The sequence below is a fragment of the Protomyctophum bolini genome, assembly GCF_963924005.1.
Source record: "Protomyctophum bolini genome assembly, chromosome: 20".
In the NCBI taxonomy this organism is placed as follows: domain Eukaryota; kingdom Metazoa; phylum Chordata; class Actinopteri; order Myctophiformes; family Myctophidae; genus Protomyctophum; species Protomyctophum bolini.
Window position 1 is genome coordinate 30,540,269 of NC_137881.1, and position 17,096 is coordinate 30,557,364.

Here is a 17,096-nt window from a genome sequence, read left to right on the forward strand (position 1 = left end):
TCTTAGAGGAGCGCACTTCGCCAATTTCCAACCGTATATCTTCATGTGATTGGTTAATGCTTTAATGCTCCTTTATAAGATCCGACCATTTCTGTCTATACTCACTCTGTCTCAGAGGAGGGCTGTGGACAGAAACCGGGAATCTTAACCGGGAATGTGTCTTACTCTTAACCGGCCACGCAGGTTGGACTAACGGGATGTCGGACTTCCCTGGCAGCAGTGTTGTTTTCGTAGACTAAAACTATGACTAAAAAAGGTTCGTCGACTACCTTTTTCCACTGATGAAAACTAAATGGAAACAAAATTAAAACTAAGCCAAGATGACTAAAACGGAGACTAAATATACTCACATTTCGTCAACAAATAAAAACTAGACTAAAATGTTAGGAAGGGACTAGTGGAGAAGAGATCCAGTATATGTCATTTTATACTTTGTTGCATGCTGAAAATAGCTGATCTACAAGCTCACAACGCGTCGCGCTGCGATGCGTTGTGAGCTTGTAGATCGGTTATTTTCAGCAAGTGTGAAATCAGTCATTATGATGGCATCAAGGCCCGCCAAAATACATTTTGTTCGACTGAATCAACTGTAGATTTAGTCGACTAAAATCTAATGATATTTAGTCGACTAAAACTAGACTAAACACTAAAACGTTCCAGGTGACTAAAATGTGGCTAAGACTAAAGGAAAGCTATTCAAGAGACTATGACTAAAACTAAAATCAAAATGTGCCGCCAAAAACAACACTGCCTGGCAGTCTCTGTTTATTTATCAATGCAAGAACAATGACTTTTGTTTCGGCATTAAACTGTCCAGGAAGTGAAAGGCTGTAGCTAATAGCCTGCAACCCCATCGATGATGTCATTGGTGAATAGGCAGGTTTCTTTTTTGTATACATATCCCTTCAATGAGACACATATTGATAGTAGACTGAAATTGTGTCATCATAATATGACCTAGCCTGGTTAACCCCTCCCCCTTGTGATTTCAACGGGGAGTGGTTAACCAGGCTTATAATGACCACGAGTGAGGACCAATTATATGTAGGCCTACAGTATAAGGTTGAGAAGTGCTCCTTTAAGAAGTTGTTGAATGCATTTTCAAGATATATTTGCAGGTGCATCAGAGTATGTTCAAAGTCGTTTCAGGAAAATGAAAAGAAACTGTTTTTAAAATTACACAATACTGATACAATACTTGAATGTGTCATTATATATAATCATCACTTTACTCATATCCAGCTCAAGTGGAGTTATTGACCAGTGAATGTGGAGATACTGTCTTGTCCATCATTGATTATAATGACAAGGAAAAATAAACTGAGTTGAGTTTGACTGACAGGGTTTGAGGACCCAATGGAGTTAGTCAGTCAGAAGCGCTTTTTATTGCTTCTCATTGGTTCGATATTTGTAAAAACAGACAATAAGGATGTATATCAATAGCACTGATTTTATTAAAGAAAATAAAAAGTTTAAATACGGACATAGGTTTGCACCTGACAACGACGATATGCTATGTACAGATTAGTTTGTATTCACTTGTAGCATAATACAGTAGATTTAACCTATAGCTAAACAATGAAACATTGCTTGTTATACATCCAAATACCTTGGTTAAGCACAGCTTGGTTTCATGTGTTGAATATATAGTTTAACCAGATTTTAAGATGCATTTCCCAAGAACAAGTGTGTAAAATCACTCTTAACAGTGACATCATTATTATTTAGGCACAGTAGACATTTGAATTAGTGCTGCACAATTAATAGAAACAAGTCTAATTCATTTTAGATACTCTTATGTTTTTGCTACGAGAGGGACTTTTAAGAGAGGTTTAAGTCAAGCATTTTGATGTTGTGGCTCCCAGGTGTCACATTTTGAATGTAAGTGATGTTCAGCATGAACTACAGACTAAAGACAATAAATATTTTCGTGGAAAAGAATAATGATAACGGTGTGAGAATCGTGATCTCCATTCTTGTGGAGGAAAACCGAGATTGACATTTGAGCAAGAATCGTGCAGCACTCATTTTAATCCAGGGATGGTAAGAGCAGAGATGTCGGCATCAAGTACAGTATAACTGTATTCTATTTGTTGCTTGATTGATTGATTGAAATATTTATTATTATTTATTTGCAGAATACAAAGACTGTTAGCTGTGAGTGGACGACCCAATAAAGCATTACACTTGCAATGATGGTTAACCCATTCTGAACGGGAACCCATTTTTGTTTTAGCACCATGTTATGCTTTAGCTATTGAAAAATAGCAGATCTACAAGCTCATAGCGCGCCACCGAGTGGCGCGCTACGAGCTTGTAGGTCTGCTATTTTTTGAAAAATCGAAGAACAACTGACATTTTTACTAGAATCTGATCTCAGGTCAGAATGGGTTAATCAGACCAGTGTGTGTCCAGTGGAAACCTCGTATGAATCTGATCTCGGGTCAGAATGGGTTAAGTCTATATAACGACGGTGCATGCTCCTGAAGACGTGTTCTGTATCTCATGGTCACATCTGACATCTTGTGGTGACAACAATAAACCAGTGTTTCCCAACCTTTTCTGGATACTAGGAAGAAAAGAAACACTATGCCATTTTCTTTTTTGCATTAATGTTATATTATCAATACAATCGTATAGTATTTTGCCATTGCTAATAGGCTCTATGCACACAAAATACTTCGGTTGTTCGGTTGTTCGGTGTTACCGATGACACGAGGCTAATTAAGGCTCTGTTCAATTTAGAGTACAGTGGTTCTCAAACTTGTGACTCTGAGAGGGTCCATTTGGTTTCATTTGTACACTTGAGACCTGATCTGAGTTATTGAGAGGTGTAGCTAGTTTTCTAGTGTTTCTAGTGAGCAGCACCCTGACTCTGTTCGACCAGAATGGAACGGAGCCTTCATTAGTAGTACCACCAGTAACACCTGTGAAGAAAGTATAGGGAAGGGGCCCGGACGGAAGTACAGGAAGAGTTATTATTCTGTGCGCATAGAGCCAATTATTTGGGCCACACTTGCAGTAGCCTCAACGGTCAGCTGAAGCTCACCGTAGATGGTGACCACAATATGTAAGATGTTACCCATGCATGGCCATAATATGATCCTCATGCTGTGGGCGCTGCATGGGCACGTGTCTGGCATCTAGCAGCGGGCACGTCTGGACACGTTTTCTACGTTGTGACATGATTGAACTGTGCCAGGTTCCTCGTCACCGCTAATCCCTCATTTGGCCCTAATGATTTAATCCTAAAATGCAAGTCGTTAGTAGCGGTGTAGATTACAGCCCTGCCTTGTCATGGTGTCATTATTTGGTAATTGGAGGGGGGAGGTGTGCTTTTTTAAATAATTATGATGTTTCCACACAGGAACAAAACAACAAGTCCGAGAATACAGGGTGAATTAAGTGACTATTTACAGATTTTCTTTTTTTCGGAATAGATACAGTATACAGCGAGTATAGTATGCAATAATTTACAGTGTAGTTTCGGATAAACTTAAACAAAAATAAATAGCAGTGGTTCTCAAACAGTGGGTCCAGGTGTGACAAAGTATTAAAGGGACACTTCACCCTTTTTGCTAAAACATATATGTTAATGATGTTTAGAAGCTTTAGAACACTTTCCTGGGGCTCTTCACGTGTGTAATATGTGGTTTTAGATATTTTAGATCGTAGCAGTGAGCACAGTGTCTCTGATGTCATGGACACTGGTCTCACTATAACCTTCCTGGACTACAATTCCCATAATTCTTTGGTGCACTGCTCCTCCTTGTGGATAGGGGGGGAGAGCTGTCTTACTGAGACAAAATATAGTCCAGGAAGGAAGTGAGCCCCAGTGTCCATGACATCAGAGACAACAGGCTCACTGCTACAATCTAAAATATCTAAAACCACATATTATTACACACATAAAGACCCCCAGGAAAGTGTTCTAAAGCTTCTGCTGGGCGGCGCGCTGGCGCTTTGGCATGGGGGGTCAGACCTACATGGAATGAACAGTATATGGAGATCTAAGGGTGGCAGCGGGGACATTCTCTTGAGTGTACAGGGTTTGATGAGGGCCCTGGTTAGGGCCGGGCCTTAATTTTCGGGCCTGAGTGAGAACTCTAGTATACAGCGATTATAGTTAATTAGTGCAGCCGGACACACCCTTGGCTGGGGTGACCAACCAACCAACCAACCAACCCACACACTGACGTGAAATGCTAGATTCCATAGTTAACTGCGACGTGCGGTCGCAACAACTAAACAAAAACGTTTGTGTGCAGTTTGCTTGTTTCGAAAGTACAGGGGCAAATAATAATAGTGTAAAGTAACTATTAGTATATTCAAGAACTGTACGATTTTGAGTTATTCTTACTTTAATGGAGCATTAACAATCTTCAGTACTTTTACTTCTAATCCACTGCATCTCGGAGGCAAATGTTGTACTTTCACTCCGATACAATTATTTGAAAACTCTAGTTACTTTGTAAGATTTTGATTAATATCTACAAGCTCAGCGTGCTTCTAGATCGGCTAATTTTGACCATGCGACCGAGTCTAAAATGAGTTATCGTCGAGGCCCGCCAAAATACATTTTGGCCAACAAAACCAACTGGATATTTTAGTCGACTAAAACGAAAACATTTCAGGTGACCAAAGTGAAATGGAAATTCACTCAAACTAATGAAATCCTAAATCCTCAAATCCTAAATGTGCTGTCAAAATCAAGACAGCTTGACAAACCGTTTGGGAACCAGTGCTGTGCTGTGCAATATAGCTACATATCTAGTCATATTATAATGTACTGGTTATCTGTATTGTACTGTATATCAGTGATGCAAGACAGAGACCATTAAACTATTGTCTCCTATACACTGTTCACACAGGAGCAATATGGTTCAACTGAATGGCTGGACGACGACATGCGTGAGCGCCACCTATTGGTAAGTGGATTGTGAATATACTGCAATGACCGGGTATTTAGTCTAAATAGGAAGCCAGTTCGAAAAAGAATGGTTATACATCATGAGATGAGCCCAGCAGCCCTCTGAGTCCAGCTTGTTTTTGTTGGTGTCTGTAAAACACTTCGGGCGTCTTTCTATTGGCTGGCGCCGTGGTGGTATAGCATGCATGGTGATTGGTCAAGTTTGTTGACGGGGGGCGTCGTCCTCTAGGGCGCTGGAGATCATGTGACACACCTGAGCGAATGACGGACGCTCCTCTGGTCTCTGGACGGACAGACGGACAGACAGACAGACATGCATTACTGGAGCATTCAGCTGGGTTTGCATGCATGTTTTGCATTAACCCTAATTGACTGACTCTTCAACCAGGGTTGACCGACTTCCTCATAGTTTGACTCGTATAGCCCACGTAACTTTTTTATTTTCGTGAAACAATCTCCTGATTAATTAAAAAAAGGTGTCGTTATATACCTCGTGCCAGCAGAGGTGCATGATGTCATAGATGGCGGGCGTGGCCATCTTGGGCCTGTAGAGGCGGTGACCCTGGCTTACCAGGGCGACCACCTCGTGATTCTGAGACTGCTCGAACGGCATGCGACCCTCGCTGAACACCTCCCACATCAACACACCTGGACGGCCGCGCCCACGCACACACACACACACACACACACACTTTTAACTAACTACTAACAGTCACTGTAGGGGTGCAACAGATGATCAAACTATAACCAATTTAGTACCGTACCGAATGACCAGACATCAGACTTGCTGCTGTATCTGCAGAAGTTGAAGACTTCGGGTGGAGACCATTTCACAGGGAACTTTGTTGATGACGAAGTGATATACAGCTGGTCATCTGACACATACCTAGAGTGCACACACACACACACACACACACACACAGGGTTATTATTATTGCGACAAAATGACCAACGGTATTGTGAACTACAATTTGATGCGATGTGATATGCCCCATATACCGGACAAACTAAAATTAACACTAAAACTAAAAACAACGGGAAATTAAGCCTTTAAATTAATAATATATAAATAAGTGTTTTTATTGATTAGCCAATCCAGGTTCAATTAAAACTAAACCGAGATTGAAAACATAAAGACAAAAAAAATAGTGTAAAGGGCCCTTAAAAATCAGTGGTGGAAAAAGTACTCACATTTTTTACCTAAGTAAAAGTATCAATACTGCAAAAAAGAGGTCCGGAATTCAAAATGTAGGCTACAAAAGTATTGTACGTACATACTAAAGTGAGAAATACTGAAGTAAAGTACAAACACCTCAAATTGAATTGTACTGAAAAGTACAGTAACCTAACATTATTGGAATTAGAACATTAACACTAAAATTGCTAAAATGGTTTACCTGGCCATGCCAAAATCTGACACCTTAACCACCAAGGCATCATTCACCAGGCAGTTTCTGGCTGCCTGGAGAGAGAGAGAGAGAGAGAGAGAGAGACTGAGAGAGAGAGTACAAATAAACTGGTCGTGGCTTTGCCATGTGCGACCGCTCACAATGCATCACATTGTGACGCATTTTTTGAGCATGTATAGATCAGCTATTTTCAAATGGCCGAAATATAATATAGGGCTGAAGTGCATGCTTGTTTAATAAAAAAATAAAAAAAATCCAAATCTACAAAGTAACTAAAGTTTTCAAATAAATGTAGTGAGTTAAAGTATAACATTGCCTCTGAGATGTAGTGGAGTAGAAGTTGTAAAAATACAAACGCCTCAAAATTATACACTTGCGCGAAAGCATGAAAGTGCCCGTTATCACTGCTTGCAGCTATATTTATTTTGTATTTTCTTTAAACAAATGTTCACGTACAAACTTCTCTTCAAACGGCATTTCAGATAATGGTCCATAGATTGTGTGTAGTAGAACACAAATTTCTCACAAAATCCTGGCAGAGAATCACGTGTAAGCGTTTTTCAAAGTGCTCAAAATGGTGAAAAAGGTTAGAGGCGTTCAGTATATGCAAAGGCTAAACTTGTGTAACTTAGCGCTCTATAGTAGTGTATACGCATCGTTTCATTTAATTCATTATAGATATTCCACTGTTAGTTTCTTAGCTTACGTATGATTCATATTATATATGTATATATATGTAGACGTACTGCGGCGCGATAGCTAAGCTAACAACACTACACAGAGCTCAAGAACCTGATGTTTAGAGGGCAGCGATCCAGGAATCCCGCGTTGGTGTTAGCTAGACTTCTCTCAGTAACTAACTAACTAACTTAACCCATTCTGGGCGGGAACCTCTTTTGGTGTTTTATAGCATTATGTTATTATGCTTTAGCTGTTGAAAAATAGCAGATCTACAAGCTCATAGCGAGCTATATAGGTCTGCTATTTTTGAAAAGTCGTGAAAAAGGGGCCGCAAATCTTTGAATATATATTTCAGAGCGAACATTTTTAACTAAAATATTGGCTTCTGGGGGGTATATATTTTGAGATAGGGGTCCGTGGCCCAATAGAGATAATTCTGGGGGTCCTTGACATGAAAAAGGTTGAGCACCACTGACACAGAAACATGGGTTTTTCAGAAAAAATATTTTTTATCGACCTCAGTTCAAAATAGGTTAACTAGTACTGTATACTCGAGGAAATGCACAAAACGACGACGTTTACTCCGTCGCCGCACGGCCACACTGTACCAGGTCTCGGTGTATGAAGTGGTGCGTCTCCAGGTGCTCCATGCCCAGCGCCACGTCCAGACAGACGCTCAGGGCGTGGTCCTGGGTGAGGCCGCCGCGGTTCTTCTGGACGAAGCCCAGCAGGCTGCCCAGCTCCATGAACTCCGTCACGATGTAGATGGGCCGCTGCTGCGTGCACACGCCGTACAGCTGCACCAGGTTGGGGTGCGACATCTTCCTATACAGCAGCACACGGGGAGGAGGAACACGTTAACGTTACGTTTACTGCTGCCTGGTGGACGGTGGTGACGTAAAAGCATCAATACTGCACGTGTAGAACTACTCCGTCACAAGTGAAAGTTTCCAGAATTCAAAATTTAAGTTGCAGATGATTTTTGAGTGGTGCAATGTCTGTGTCCGTGTCCCGTGTCGTCCGCCTACACTATAAATCCCTGGAACATGTGACGCGTTTAACACCATGTGTGTAATAATAAAATACCAAATGTTTATTAATGGTCATAAAATACAGTATAGAACACGAGTTCACTCAAACACCTCACGAGAACACCTAGTGTTCTAAACACCTATATGACTGACTTTGATTTTAAAAACTAAACACGTTTATGTGTTTAAAAAGTGTTACAGGCGATTAATAAACAAGTTCTTCTGTTCTTCTAAACACTGTGACACGTTTAAAAAGTGTTACAAATATGTGTTTAAAACAGTTTATAACATAAACGCTTGGGTTTAGTGTGTATGTATGTGTCGTCCGCCTATGTATGTGGCGTTAATGAGCATGAGTATGACTATTAGTACCAGTAGGGGCGCTGTTTGCCAGAAACAGAGAGATAGTATTAGTGCTGCACTGTTGCCTGCTAATGAGAGAGAGAGGAGAGGAGGGGGGGGATAGAGGGGAGTTGCACCACTCAGTTCACACGGGTGTAATTTTTTCCCTAAGTGCTGGAGTTTGGAAGCGCTCGTTGACTATCACTCAACGGCCCAGGCGTACCACCTGTTTTGAATGTGCACATAATGCAGGAGGCAGCAGGAGGTTGCTTTACTGATAATAACGAGCGCTTCCATACTCTGATACTGATATTTATTGACAGGAAGTCAATAAGGAATAAAATGTCTACGGTGGCTTTTATTAAACAAAAACTTTACAGATTGAAAGAGGATCAAATTCAAGCTTTCCCTGCAGCTGCAATGTTGGTGATTTTGACAGTGTTTTAATATAATTAGAGAGAGGACTTTTCTGTTTGGATGAATGGGCTCTCTATGGCAAGTGTCACCTAGGTTACTAGGTGTCACCTTGCTGGCAAGATGGCAGCCGTGTGAATATCATCAATTGTCCTTCGTATAGAAGCGGCATTTGAATGCCCTGCATCCATGCTTGCTTACGTACATCATGACTTTGGCCTCCTCTATGAAGTCCTCCGGCAGCATGGCTCCCTCTCTGATGACCTTGATGGCCACTTTGTGCTGAGCTCTCCACTTCCCCAGGCGCACCAGACCAAACTGACCACTGCCCAGCTCCTTCATGAACGTCAGCTCACTGGGGTTGATCTCCCACTTCTCTGGAGGGGGGGGAGAGAGAGAGAGAGAGAGAGAGAGAGTGTGTGTGTGTGTGTGAGTGAGTTCTGTCATTTTGTAGTGTATATAGTGTAGTAAGGCCTATTCATACTGGTGAAGAGGTGACCAGCGAAACGGCGGTTAGTAAAAGCAGAGAGATGTGTTGTTGTTGTGTGAGCGGTGACCACCACAGCGTGCACGTCTCGTCGTAGTTTTCGGTGGGTCACCTCTTCTTCTGGACTATGAATAGGCCTGTTATAGTCAGAGGTGGTGTGGTTGTTTAGTTTCGTTTTTAAGTGGTGCAACCACTTCTACAACCAGCTTGCAATGTCCGTGTGTGTACATGTTTGTCTGTTTGTGTACGTCAATGAGCAAGAAGTATGTGACTTATTCATAGCAGTAGGGGGTGCCAGAAACAGAGAGAGGGGTAGTGCTGTGTCTCTAATGAGAGAGAGAGAGAGAGAGAGAGAGAGAGAGAGGGGAGTTGCACCACTTGGTTCACACAGGTGTGATTTTTTTACCATAGCTGAATCCTGCAGTGGACGGAGCACTGTGGTTCTGGTTGCCAACCGCATAGCGTAGCCTAGCTGCTAGACCTGTACAGTGAGTACACACGATAGAAACAATATGAATATACAGTATCTGTATATGCAAATGAGTACAGTGTACAATTTGTGCAGGTGTGACATCCCGTCCGACTACGTGTCCGCTGAGCAGTCGGAACAGTGACATGTTGCCGTGTGTGTGTGCGTGTGTGTGTGTGTGTGTGTGCGTGCGTGCGTTCGTGTGGTGTACCTTACCTGCAGCGTTATGTTTATGGTACTCTATTAGTTCAGGTATGGAGTTGAAGATGTATTTCTCTGCCAGGTAGAACTGTGGCGGACAGCTGCTTGTCTCCTTGATGTGGTAATGTTTGATCGAGGGTCCTGCTTCACTGTACAGTACAACACACACAACCAGAGGTGGACGGTAATGAAGGAACTGTTCTCGAGTACTACACACAAGTGCATTATTGACTTGACAGAGCAATGTTTACTTGTAAGTAAGTATTGGGTCCCATTTTTACAGTCTTTGGTATGACCCGGGGATTGAACCCCAACCTCCCAGTCTCAGGGCGGACACTCTAACCACAAGGCCACTGAGCTGGTATGTGTACTTGTAGTAGACTAATATTTGACCAGGGGTATCTATACATTGACGCAAGTACTGGGGTTGAGTACTTTGCCTGTGTTGAAGTGTATTACTGTGTTCCACTGCGCAACACATGACAACATTCAGCCAGTAGGTGTCACTTTCGCAACACTTCTGTCACACACGGTTCACTTATTTCCCCATCAATTCCCTTGTTCCACCTTTTTAAAAGCTCTGTCGATGTGTTGCTTTCTTTGCGTTAATACAAAATGTCACGTATGACATTATAATACATTAGTTAAGATCACATTAATGTAGATTACATAAAGATTATGGCTATAAGGCTATTCTAATCAAATCAAATAGTCTAGGCGGGGCCCCAGCTTTTTTCCACCAAAATAAAACTGGTTCTAGAACTGGTTCAGTTCTAGATTCTTGGAACCTTGGTGCGTTCATGGAACCGGTGGTCGTTTTTTGTTTCCAGTTCTGAACCAATTCATTTCCAGTGTAAACACTCTGAATTGGTGCAATAGACAGACGGACGTACCCAGCGCCTGTCTTGGAGTACAGTGAGACAACGTAAACTCCCTGACTGCTGGAATCTCGGACGATGAACGCTCCCTCTTTGTCCTGCCGGTTACACAATAATAATAGTAATAATAATAGTAACTTTATTTATATAGCACTTTTTAAACAAAGTTACAAAGTGCTTGAACAATCAAAACGGCAATGAACGACAATAATGCAATAATGAAATAACGGTAGATTCTGTAAAAGTTGGTCTTTAGGAAGTACTCTGACGGATATGATTTTAACAGTACAACAATACTGTGATGAATATGATTATAACAGTAGAACAATACTGTGATGAATACGACTATTGATACTACATGCAGGGGAATATAAATGTATTACGTTTTAGGGTACAGACAATGAGAATCTCACCTCCTTCCTAAGCAGCTCCTCTGCCTTGTTCCTGTTGACATGTTTGCTGTACCAGCTACGACACAATACATACACAAACAAATAATAACACAGTTACTTCATGTTTACATTACTTTACTGTACATATGACATTAACGTTATAATTAGATCAGATAACATTGCATCGAAGCAGATTACATTGGGCGTTCACTCACCCATACTGCTGGAGGTTGCCAGACACCTTCTCTGTGATGTAGTTACTGGGAATATAACCCTCTTCTCTGTGAAACACACACACACACACACACACACACACACACACACAGAGAGAGAGAGATTGATGTCAATGTATTATCCATAGTGCATACTGCACATACAGTACATGCGTCACTAGTCTGTTTCTCATCTCAACATGAGGTTTGCGACCACCAGAGGTCTGAATTTACCGTCAATGTTTGGTCACTCACCCGTACTGGTTGCGCGCGTGGTACCAGTTGACGTCACACCTGTCCAGGAGGACGTACTCTCGGCCCTGGACCAGGGGCAGGTGATGAGGTTCCAGAACGGTGAAGTCGTACAGCGCTACCACCACCAACTCTTCGTCCTCCTCGCTCGCCTCCTCCTCCTCGTCATCCTCGTCTCCTCCGTCCTCGGGGGTTGACCGAGGGACGGGAGGAGGGGGCTGACGACACACAGAGAGAGAGAGAGATAGTTTAGTTTAGTTTTTTTTTTAATACAATTTTGTTTAGTTTTAGTCATATTTTAGTCACCTGAAGTGTTTTAGTGTTAGTCTGGTTTTAGTCGACTAAATATCATACGATTTTAGTCAACTATATCGACAGTTGATTTTGTCGTTGTTGAAATGCATTTTGGTGTAATGACAGATTTTACACTTGGTTGCAGGCTGAACATAGCCGATCTACAAGCTCACGGGTAACGATGTGTTGCTAGCTTCTAGACCTGCTATTTTCAGAGCGCAACACCCAAACACAACCAAACATAAAATGATCTCTTCTCCACACATAGTCCCTCTCTAGCATTTCGAAGTTATTCATCACTATATTTAGTCATTTTCGTCTGTGGAAAAAATGGTTGTAGGCCGTCTCCTCTAACTCTGCACACCACTTCTTTCTCTGGTAGTCGGGCGGTTTCCAGGAGAGAGTTTTGCTGAGTTGCACTGTAACGCAGCTCTGTTCATACACTTCGCCATTCCCTTTCAGTTCCAGTACATGCATTTTCTTGGAATGTCCGTTATTTTGGTCCGCATTTGATTTGGCAATGAAATGCATGTTTTCTCATGACTTCAATGGGATATATGCACACACACACACGCCATTTTGGAAAGAACTTGGGCCCTTCCCTATACTTCCGTCACCGGTGTGGGGTGGCTCCGTTCCATTCTGGCCAAACCGAGTCTGCTATTGTGCATGTTGGCTCACTGGAAACACTCTGCTACACCAGTGGGTCTGGTTCCAAATGGTCCCGTATATGGGTGTGGTTCCATTTGTACACATAACAGAGTTATGGGTGTCCTTGGAACAGAGCCTTAATTAGTATCATCAGTAACACCTGTGAAGGAAGTAGGGAAGCGGCGGGAAGTAGGACGAGTTTTTCTGTGTGCATATATATAGCCAATTGAATCACAGATCTGGAGGGAGAGAAAAATAACCTTCGAGCCCAGTTCTGCGTCTTTCTTTTAAATACGAGCAATAGATAGATATAGCAATAGATAACTGCACTTAGAGCTGTTCTCATTGTTTCCGTGGAAACGTTTAAAATTGTCGCGTCGAGGGCAGCCGTTGTTGGTCTGAAAGTACCGCAGCATGTATCACCATATACAGATGGACCAATCAGAGGCTGCTTTTCACTGTTGCACGGACAGCAGTTGAAACGCAGTCGCTGATTGGCTCCGATTTCTCCAGCTTCCGCCATATACTCTGCTTATGGGCCGAAGTCCAGACTCGTACCGGGGAGGAGGCGTGAGTGAATCCACATTATGTGTCTGGCCAAAAGCCAGGCTAGCTACATGTCCCCAATCCCCACCCACTTTCACCGAAGTGAGTGGGGCAGGGACTTTCTGTGCCTTCTCGAGATATGATAGCAAAGCAAAGCAAAGTTCTTTGTTTACCCAGGGAAGTGGACTAAGCCAAGGACTTGTTTACAGCCAGCCACACCCTGCTCATAGAACATTTCATGGTAGGGCCGGTTCAATGCCTTGCTCAAGGGCACTTCAGCGGTGGTAATTTTAAGGTGCCCGGTCCGGGGATGCGAACTGGCGACCTTCCGGTATCAAGACCGCTCCGCAAACCGTTCGGCCACCACTGCTTATAGCCCTATACTGTAGCTCTATGGATTAAATGGTTAGATCTATGTAAAGCGCCTTGGATAAAGGCGCTATATAAATGCACCATTTACCATTTACCATTTTAGAGAAACACTTCACCGCATGCATGACTGTCGCTTCCTTTGTAATGTCATTGCAGCCTTATGCCAACAACCTGCATGGAGCGTCCATTCTCAAGCGAGCTGTCACTTACAAGCTGCATTGTTTTGCCGCTTGTGTTGCAGAAACACTAGCAGGATTAACCAGTCCAGTAGGGTACACAAGTTATTATTATTATTATATTTGACAACATTCAAATCCAGGTACACATATCGTGTACACAAAAGGAAAATAATGGGCTGCTCTGCAATACTTTGCAGTTGTCGACTGCGACCTGTTCAAAGTCAAAAGTCTGAGGCGTGAAAGTAATTCATTATTTGGCTGTCAAAAACGCGATATCAAAAAAAGAATGTATTAACGCTATATGCCGACGCTTTTAATCGCTTCATAGCGATATGAAACGGACTCGTTAAAAATCTACTTTTAGCCCTGGGCCCGGTCGCTAGGCAACGCCTTGCTCATCCCCGCCGCCCGCACGAAACGTGCACGCGCATATAAAGTACTGGTTTAACGGCCGATCTTTGAACGCTCTATATGGCGCTGTCCGTGGCGATGGAAAGCCATCCGAGTTTGTGTGTGTGTGTGTGTGTGTGTCTGTGTGTGTGTGTGTGGGGGGGGGGGGGGGTTACCCTCTGTTCTCCAGGGATCGGGGGCAGAGGTTTCCTGGAAACTAAACAAATGAGGAACAGAAAAAAGACAGAGAAAGAAAAATAAGAACATGTGACGTTTTAACTTCTCCATTTTCCTCACAACTGTAACGTGCTCATTGTGAGTTTCTAGTGTGCGTGTGTTTGTGCGTACCGTCCTGTACATGCGTGTGCAATCATACATACATGCATGAGGGGTTGAGGGCAGGGCATATGCTTGCAGGAATGCGTGCCTGTACTTGGATTTTCTATACTTGTAAGGACCAAATGTCCCCACAAGTTTTTTTGAATTTGAGAAAATGTCTGTCTGTCTGTCTGTCTGTCTGTCTGTCTGTCTGTCTGCGAACGCGTGTGCATGTGTGTGTGTGTGCCTTGCATGTTTTCCTCTGCCGTCGGTGTATGAGTGTGCGTGCATGCGTGTGTGCGTGCGTGGCATGCGTGCGTGTCTTACTATCTCCAAACAGGTTGTACTCTCCGCAGCCCATGGCCCGTTTCTCTGTCTGTCGGCAGCACAGCCACACCCCCTCCAGCCAGAACTGGGGGTGGAACTTTGTGGCGACCAGAGAGTTGTGTTTGATCTCTGATTGGACACACACAGATGGCATAATTATGATTGGAACAAAAACAGGAACGTGGGCGGAGCTTAGTTCATTACTCATCAAACGGCAATGAAACACACGCATTATGCAGTGGTGGAAAAAATACTCACATTCTTTACCTAAGTAAAAGTATCAATACTGCAATGTAGAATTCAATCAATATTACACTTAAAGTACCAAAAGTAAAACTACTCATTGTGCAGAATGTCCAATTTCACACGGTCAAAATATATAATATAAATATATATTAAGTCATTTGAAAATTGAAAAATATAAGTTATTTGAAAATAGCAGAACTTCTGACCTTCTTTGAGAGTCTGTACCCACACACTCCTGCTGTCATGAGTGGGAGCGAACACGTAGAGGAGGCCTGAGTTGTACACCACCTACAAACACACACACACACACACACACACACACACACACACACACACACACGTGTGCATACATAAGTGAAATGATGCATCACCTAAATACTCACGAGGTGTGTGTGTGTGTGTGTGTGTGTGTGTGTGTGTGTGTGTGTGTGTGTGTGTGTGTGTGTGTGTGTGTTAATTACCTGGAAGGGGTATTTGTTATGACATGGGATGATTTCACCTCCATTCTTAACGATCTCCACACACCTCACTCTGCTCAGATCGATGGAACCCCGCCTACTGCGCTTCTACACACACACACACACACACACACACACACACACACACACACACACACACCTTCATCAGTATACCCATGGGCATAAAAAAGGGACTCTCCAGTCTCCATATACTGACGACAACAGGGATCTCTATCTCTACACGTGAGGTTCCCAGTTCAATCCCAGGCTCCCCCAGATTTACTGTCGAAGTGTCCTTGAGCAAGACACTGAACCCCTAATTGCTCCTGATGAGCAGGTTGGGGCCTTGCATGTTTTCCTCTGCCGTCGGGGTGTGTGTGTGTGCATGTGTGTGTGTACCTCTCCTCTCTCTTCATAGTAGCTCAGTGTGTGTGTGTGTGTGTGTGTGTGTGTGTGTGTGTGTGTGTGTGTGTGTGTGTGTGTGTGTGTGTGTACCTCTCCTCTCTCTTCATAGTAGCTCAGTGTGTGTGTGTGTGTGTGTGTATACCTCTCCTCTCTCTTCATAGTAGCTCAGTGTGTGTGCCGTCAGGAAGAACAGTCGTTTCTTGTAGTTCATGGGAGAGGTCCTCTTCTTCTGCTGTGAGCGCTTAATCAGCGTCTCCTCCAATAGTACTTTTTGGCCAAAAGGGGATTTTGTTTCCACCGGGGAAAAAAATATTTTTAGTTACTCCGCTGCGCCCTCTACTGATATTGCCCAGAGAACTGCCTCATAGAGAATATTTTTCCTCCGGTGAAAACAAATCCCTTTCTGGCCAAAAAGTACCGTTTATACGTGTGGTGGGGGGCTCAGAGTGCGTCCACTAAGGAAAGTAGGCTTTCTAATGACACAACCCGCCTTTGTTTTGGTGAGTATATTAGCAAAAACGTTATTTTTATTTACGCCAAAGAGGAGAGGCTGGTCTGATTTCGATTTGAGATTTAAAACGGAAAGTCCCATAGGGCCTTACTGCGCAGGGCAGAATCGTAGAAGCAGTAGAAGGCTATGGACCAGAGCTAGCATTCAGATGAACCCCTGGGTGACGTGTGAGTTCCACATAGAGGAAGTGAACCAACAGTTGAGAGAGAATTAATGAGTATGGCCTATAGCTAGAAAATAGAAGGATGTGGCATTGTGGTTTGACCTTGTGAGAGTGAGACCCATACCCTGAAGAAGGCATTTTGTTGGTCATCTTTAAAATAAAAGTTTTTTTGCATCGTAAGAGTAGCCTACTGTAGTCAGTACTATAGTCACACATTGTGAGAATAATAATTATAGGCCATCTACTAATATATATATATCCTTAGGATGTTTTATGATTTTTCTTAACTGCTTCTTCTTAACAAATTTCAGTTATTCATTGCGCTTTGCTTGTTGTTATGCATGTTTAAAGGAGTCACACGATTATTGATCACGTGTTCAATACATATGCTACCATGGGCAGTCCCGAATTCCAGAACGCATGCGCGGCGCTTTAATGGACTGCATGGTGTTTTAGGTGTCATACTATCCGTTGTGAACTTACACTTACATTATTTGATACGCCACCGCCACCGGTAGTAAAACATGACTGTCTACAA

The 17,096-nt window shown here is 42.9% G+C and overlaps 1 protein-coding gene across 1 annotated transcript; it reads right to left on the bottom strand.

Annotated features, from left to right (window-relative positions):
* Positions 1-4,818: 4,818 nt before the first annotated feature.
* On the bottom strand, positions 4,819-16,143 carry tec (tec protein tyrosine kinase). Its single transcript, XM_080792917.1, has 17 exons — positions 16,027-16,143; positions 15,483-15,587; positions 15,228-15,309; positions 14,776-14,904; positions 14,307-14,347; positions 11,702-11,916; positions 11,450-11,515; positions 11,256-11,310; positions 10,858-10,940; positions 9,980-10,113; positions 9,701-9,775; positions 9,013-9,184; positions 7,629-7,845; positions 6,328-6,392; positions 5,695-5,816; positions 5,421-5,578; positions 4,819-5,213 (listed from the first exon to the last, which is right to left on the bottom strand). The coding sequence occupies exons 1-17, from the start codon at positions 16,093-16,095 to the stop codon at positions 5,127-5,129; spliced, it is 1,875 nt and encodes a 624-aa protein (XP_080649043.1). The 5' UTR covers positions 16,096-16,143; the 3' UTR covers positions 4,819-5,126.
* Between the last annotated feature and the right edge of the window lie 953 nt (positions 16,144-17,096).

Coding starts and splice junctions, on each gene's coding strand:
- tec (XM_080792917.1), bottom strand. CDS start 16,095: ATGAACTACAAGAAACGACTGTTCTTCCTGACGGCACACACACTGAGC. Junction 5,817..6,327: donor TCAGATTTTGGCATGGCCAG/GTAAACCATTTT, acceptor TGTGCACTCTAG/GTATGTGTCAGATGACCAGC. Junction 5,579..5,694: donor GTCTGATGTCTGGTCATTCG/GTACGGTACTAA, acceptor GCGGCCGTCCAG/GTGTGTTGATGTGGGAGGTG.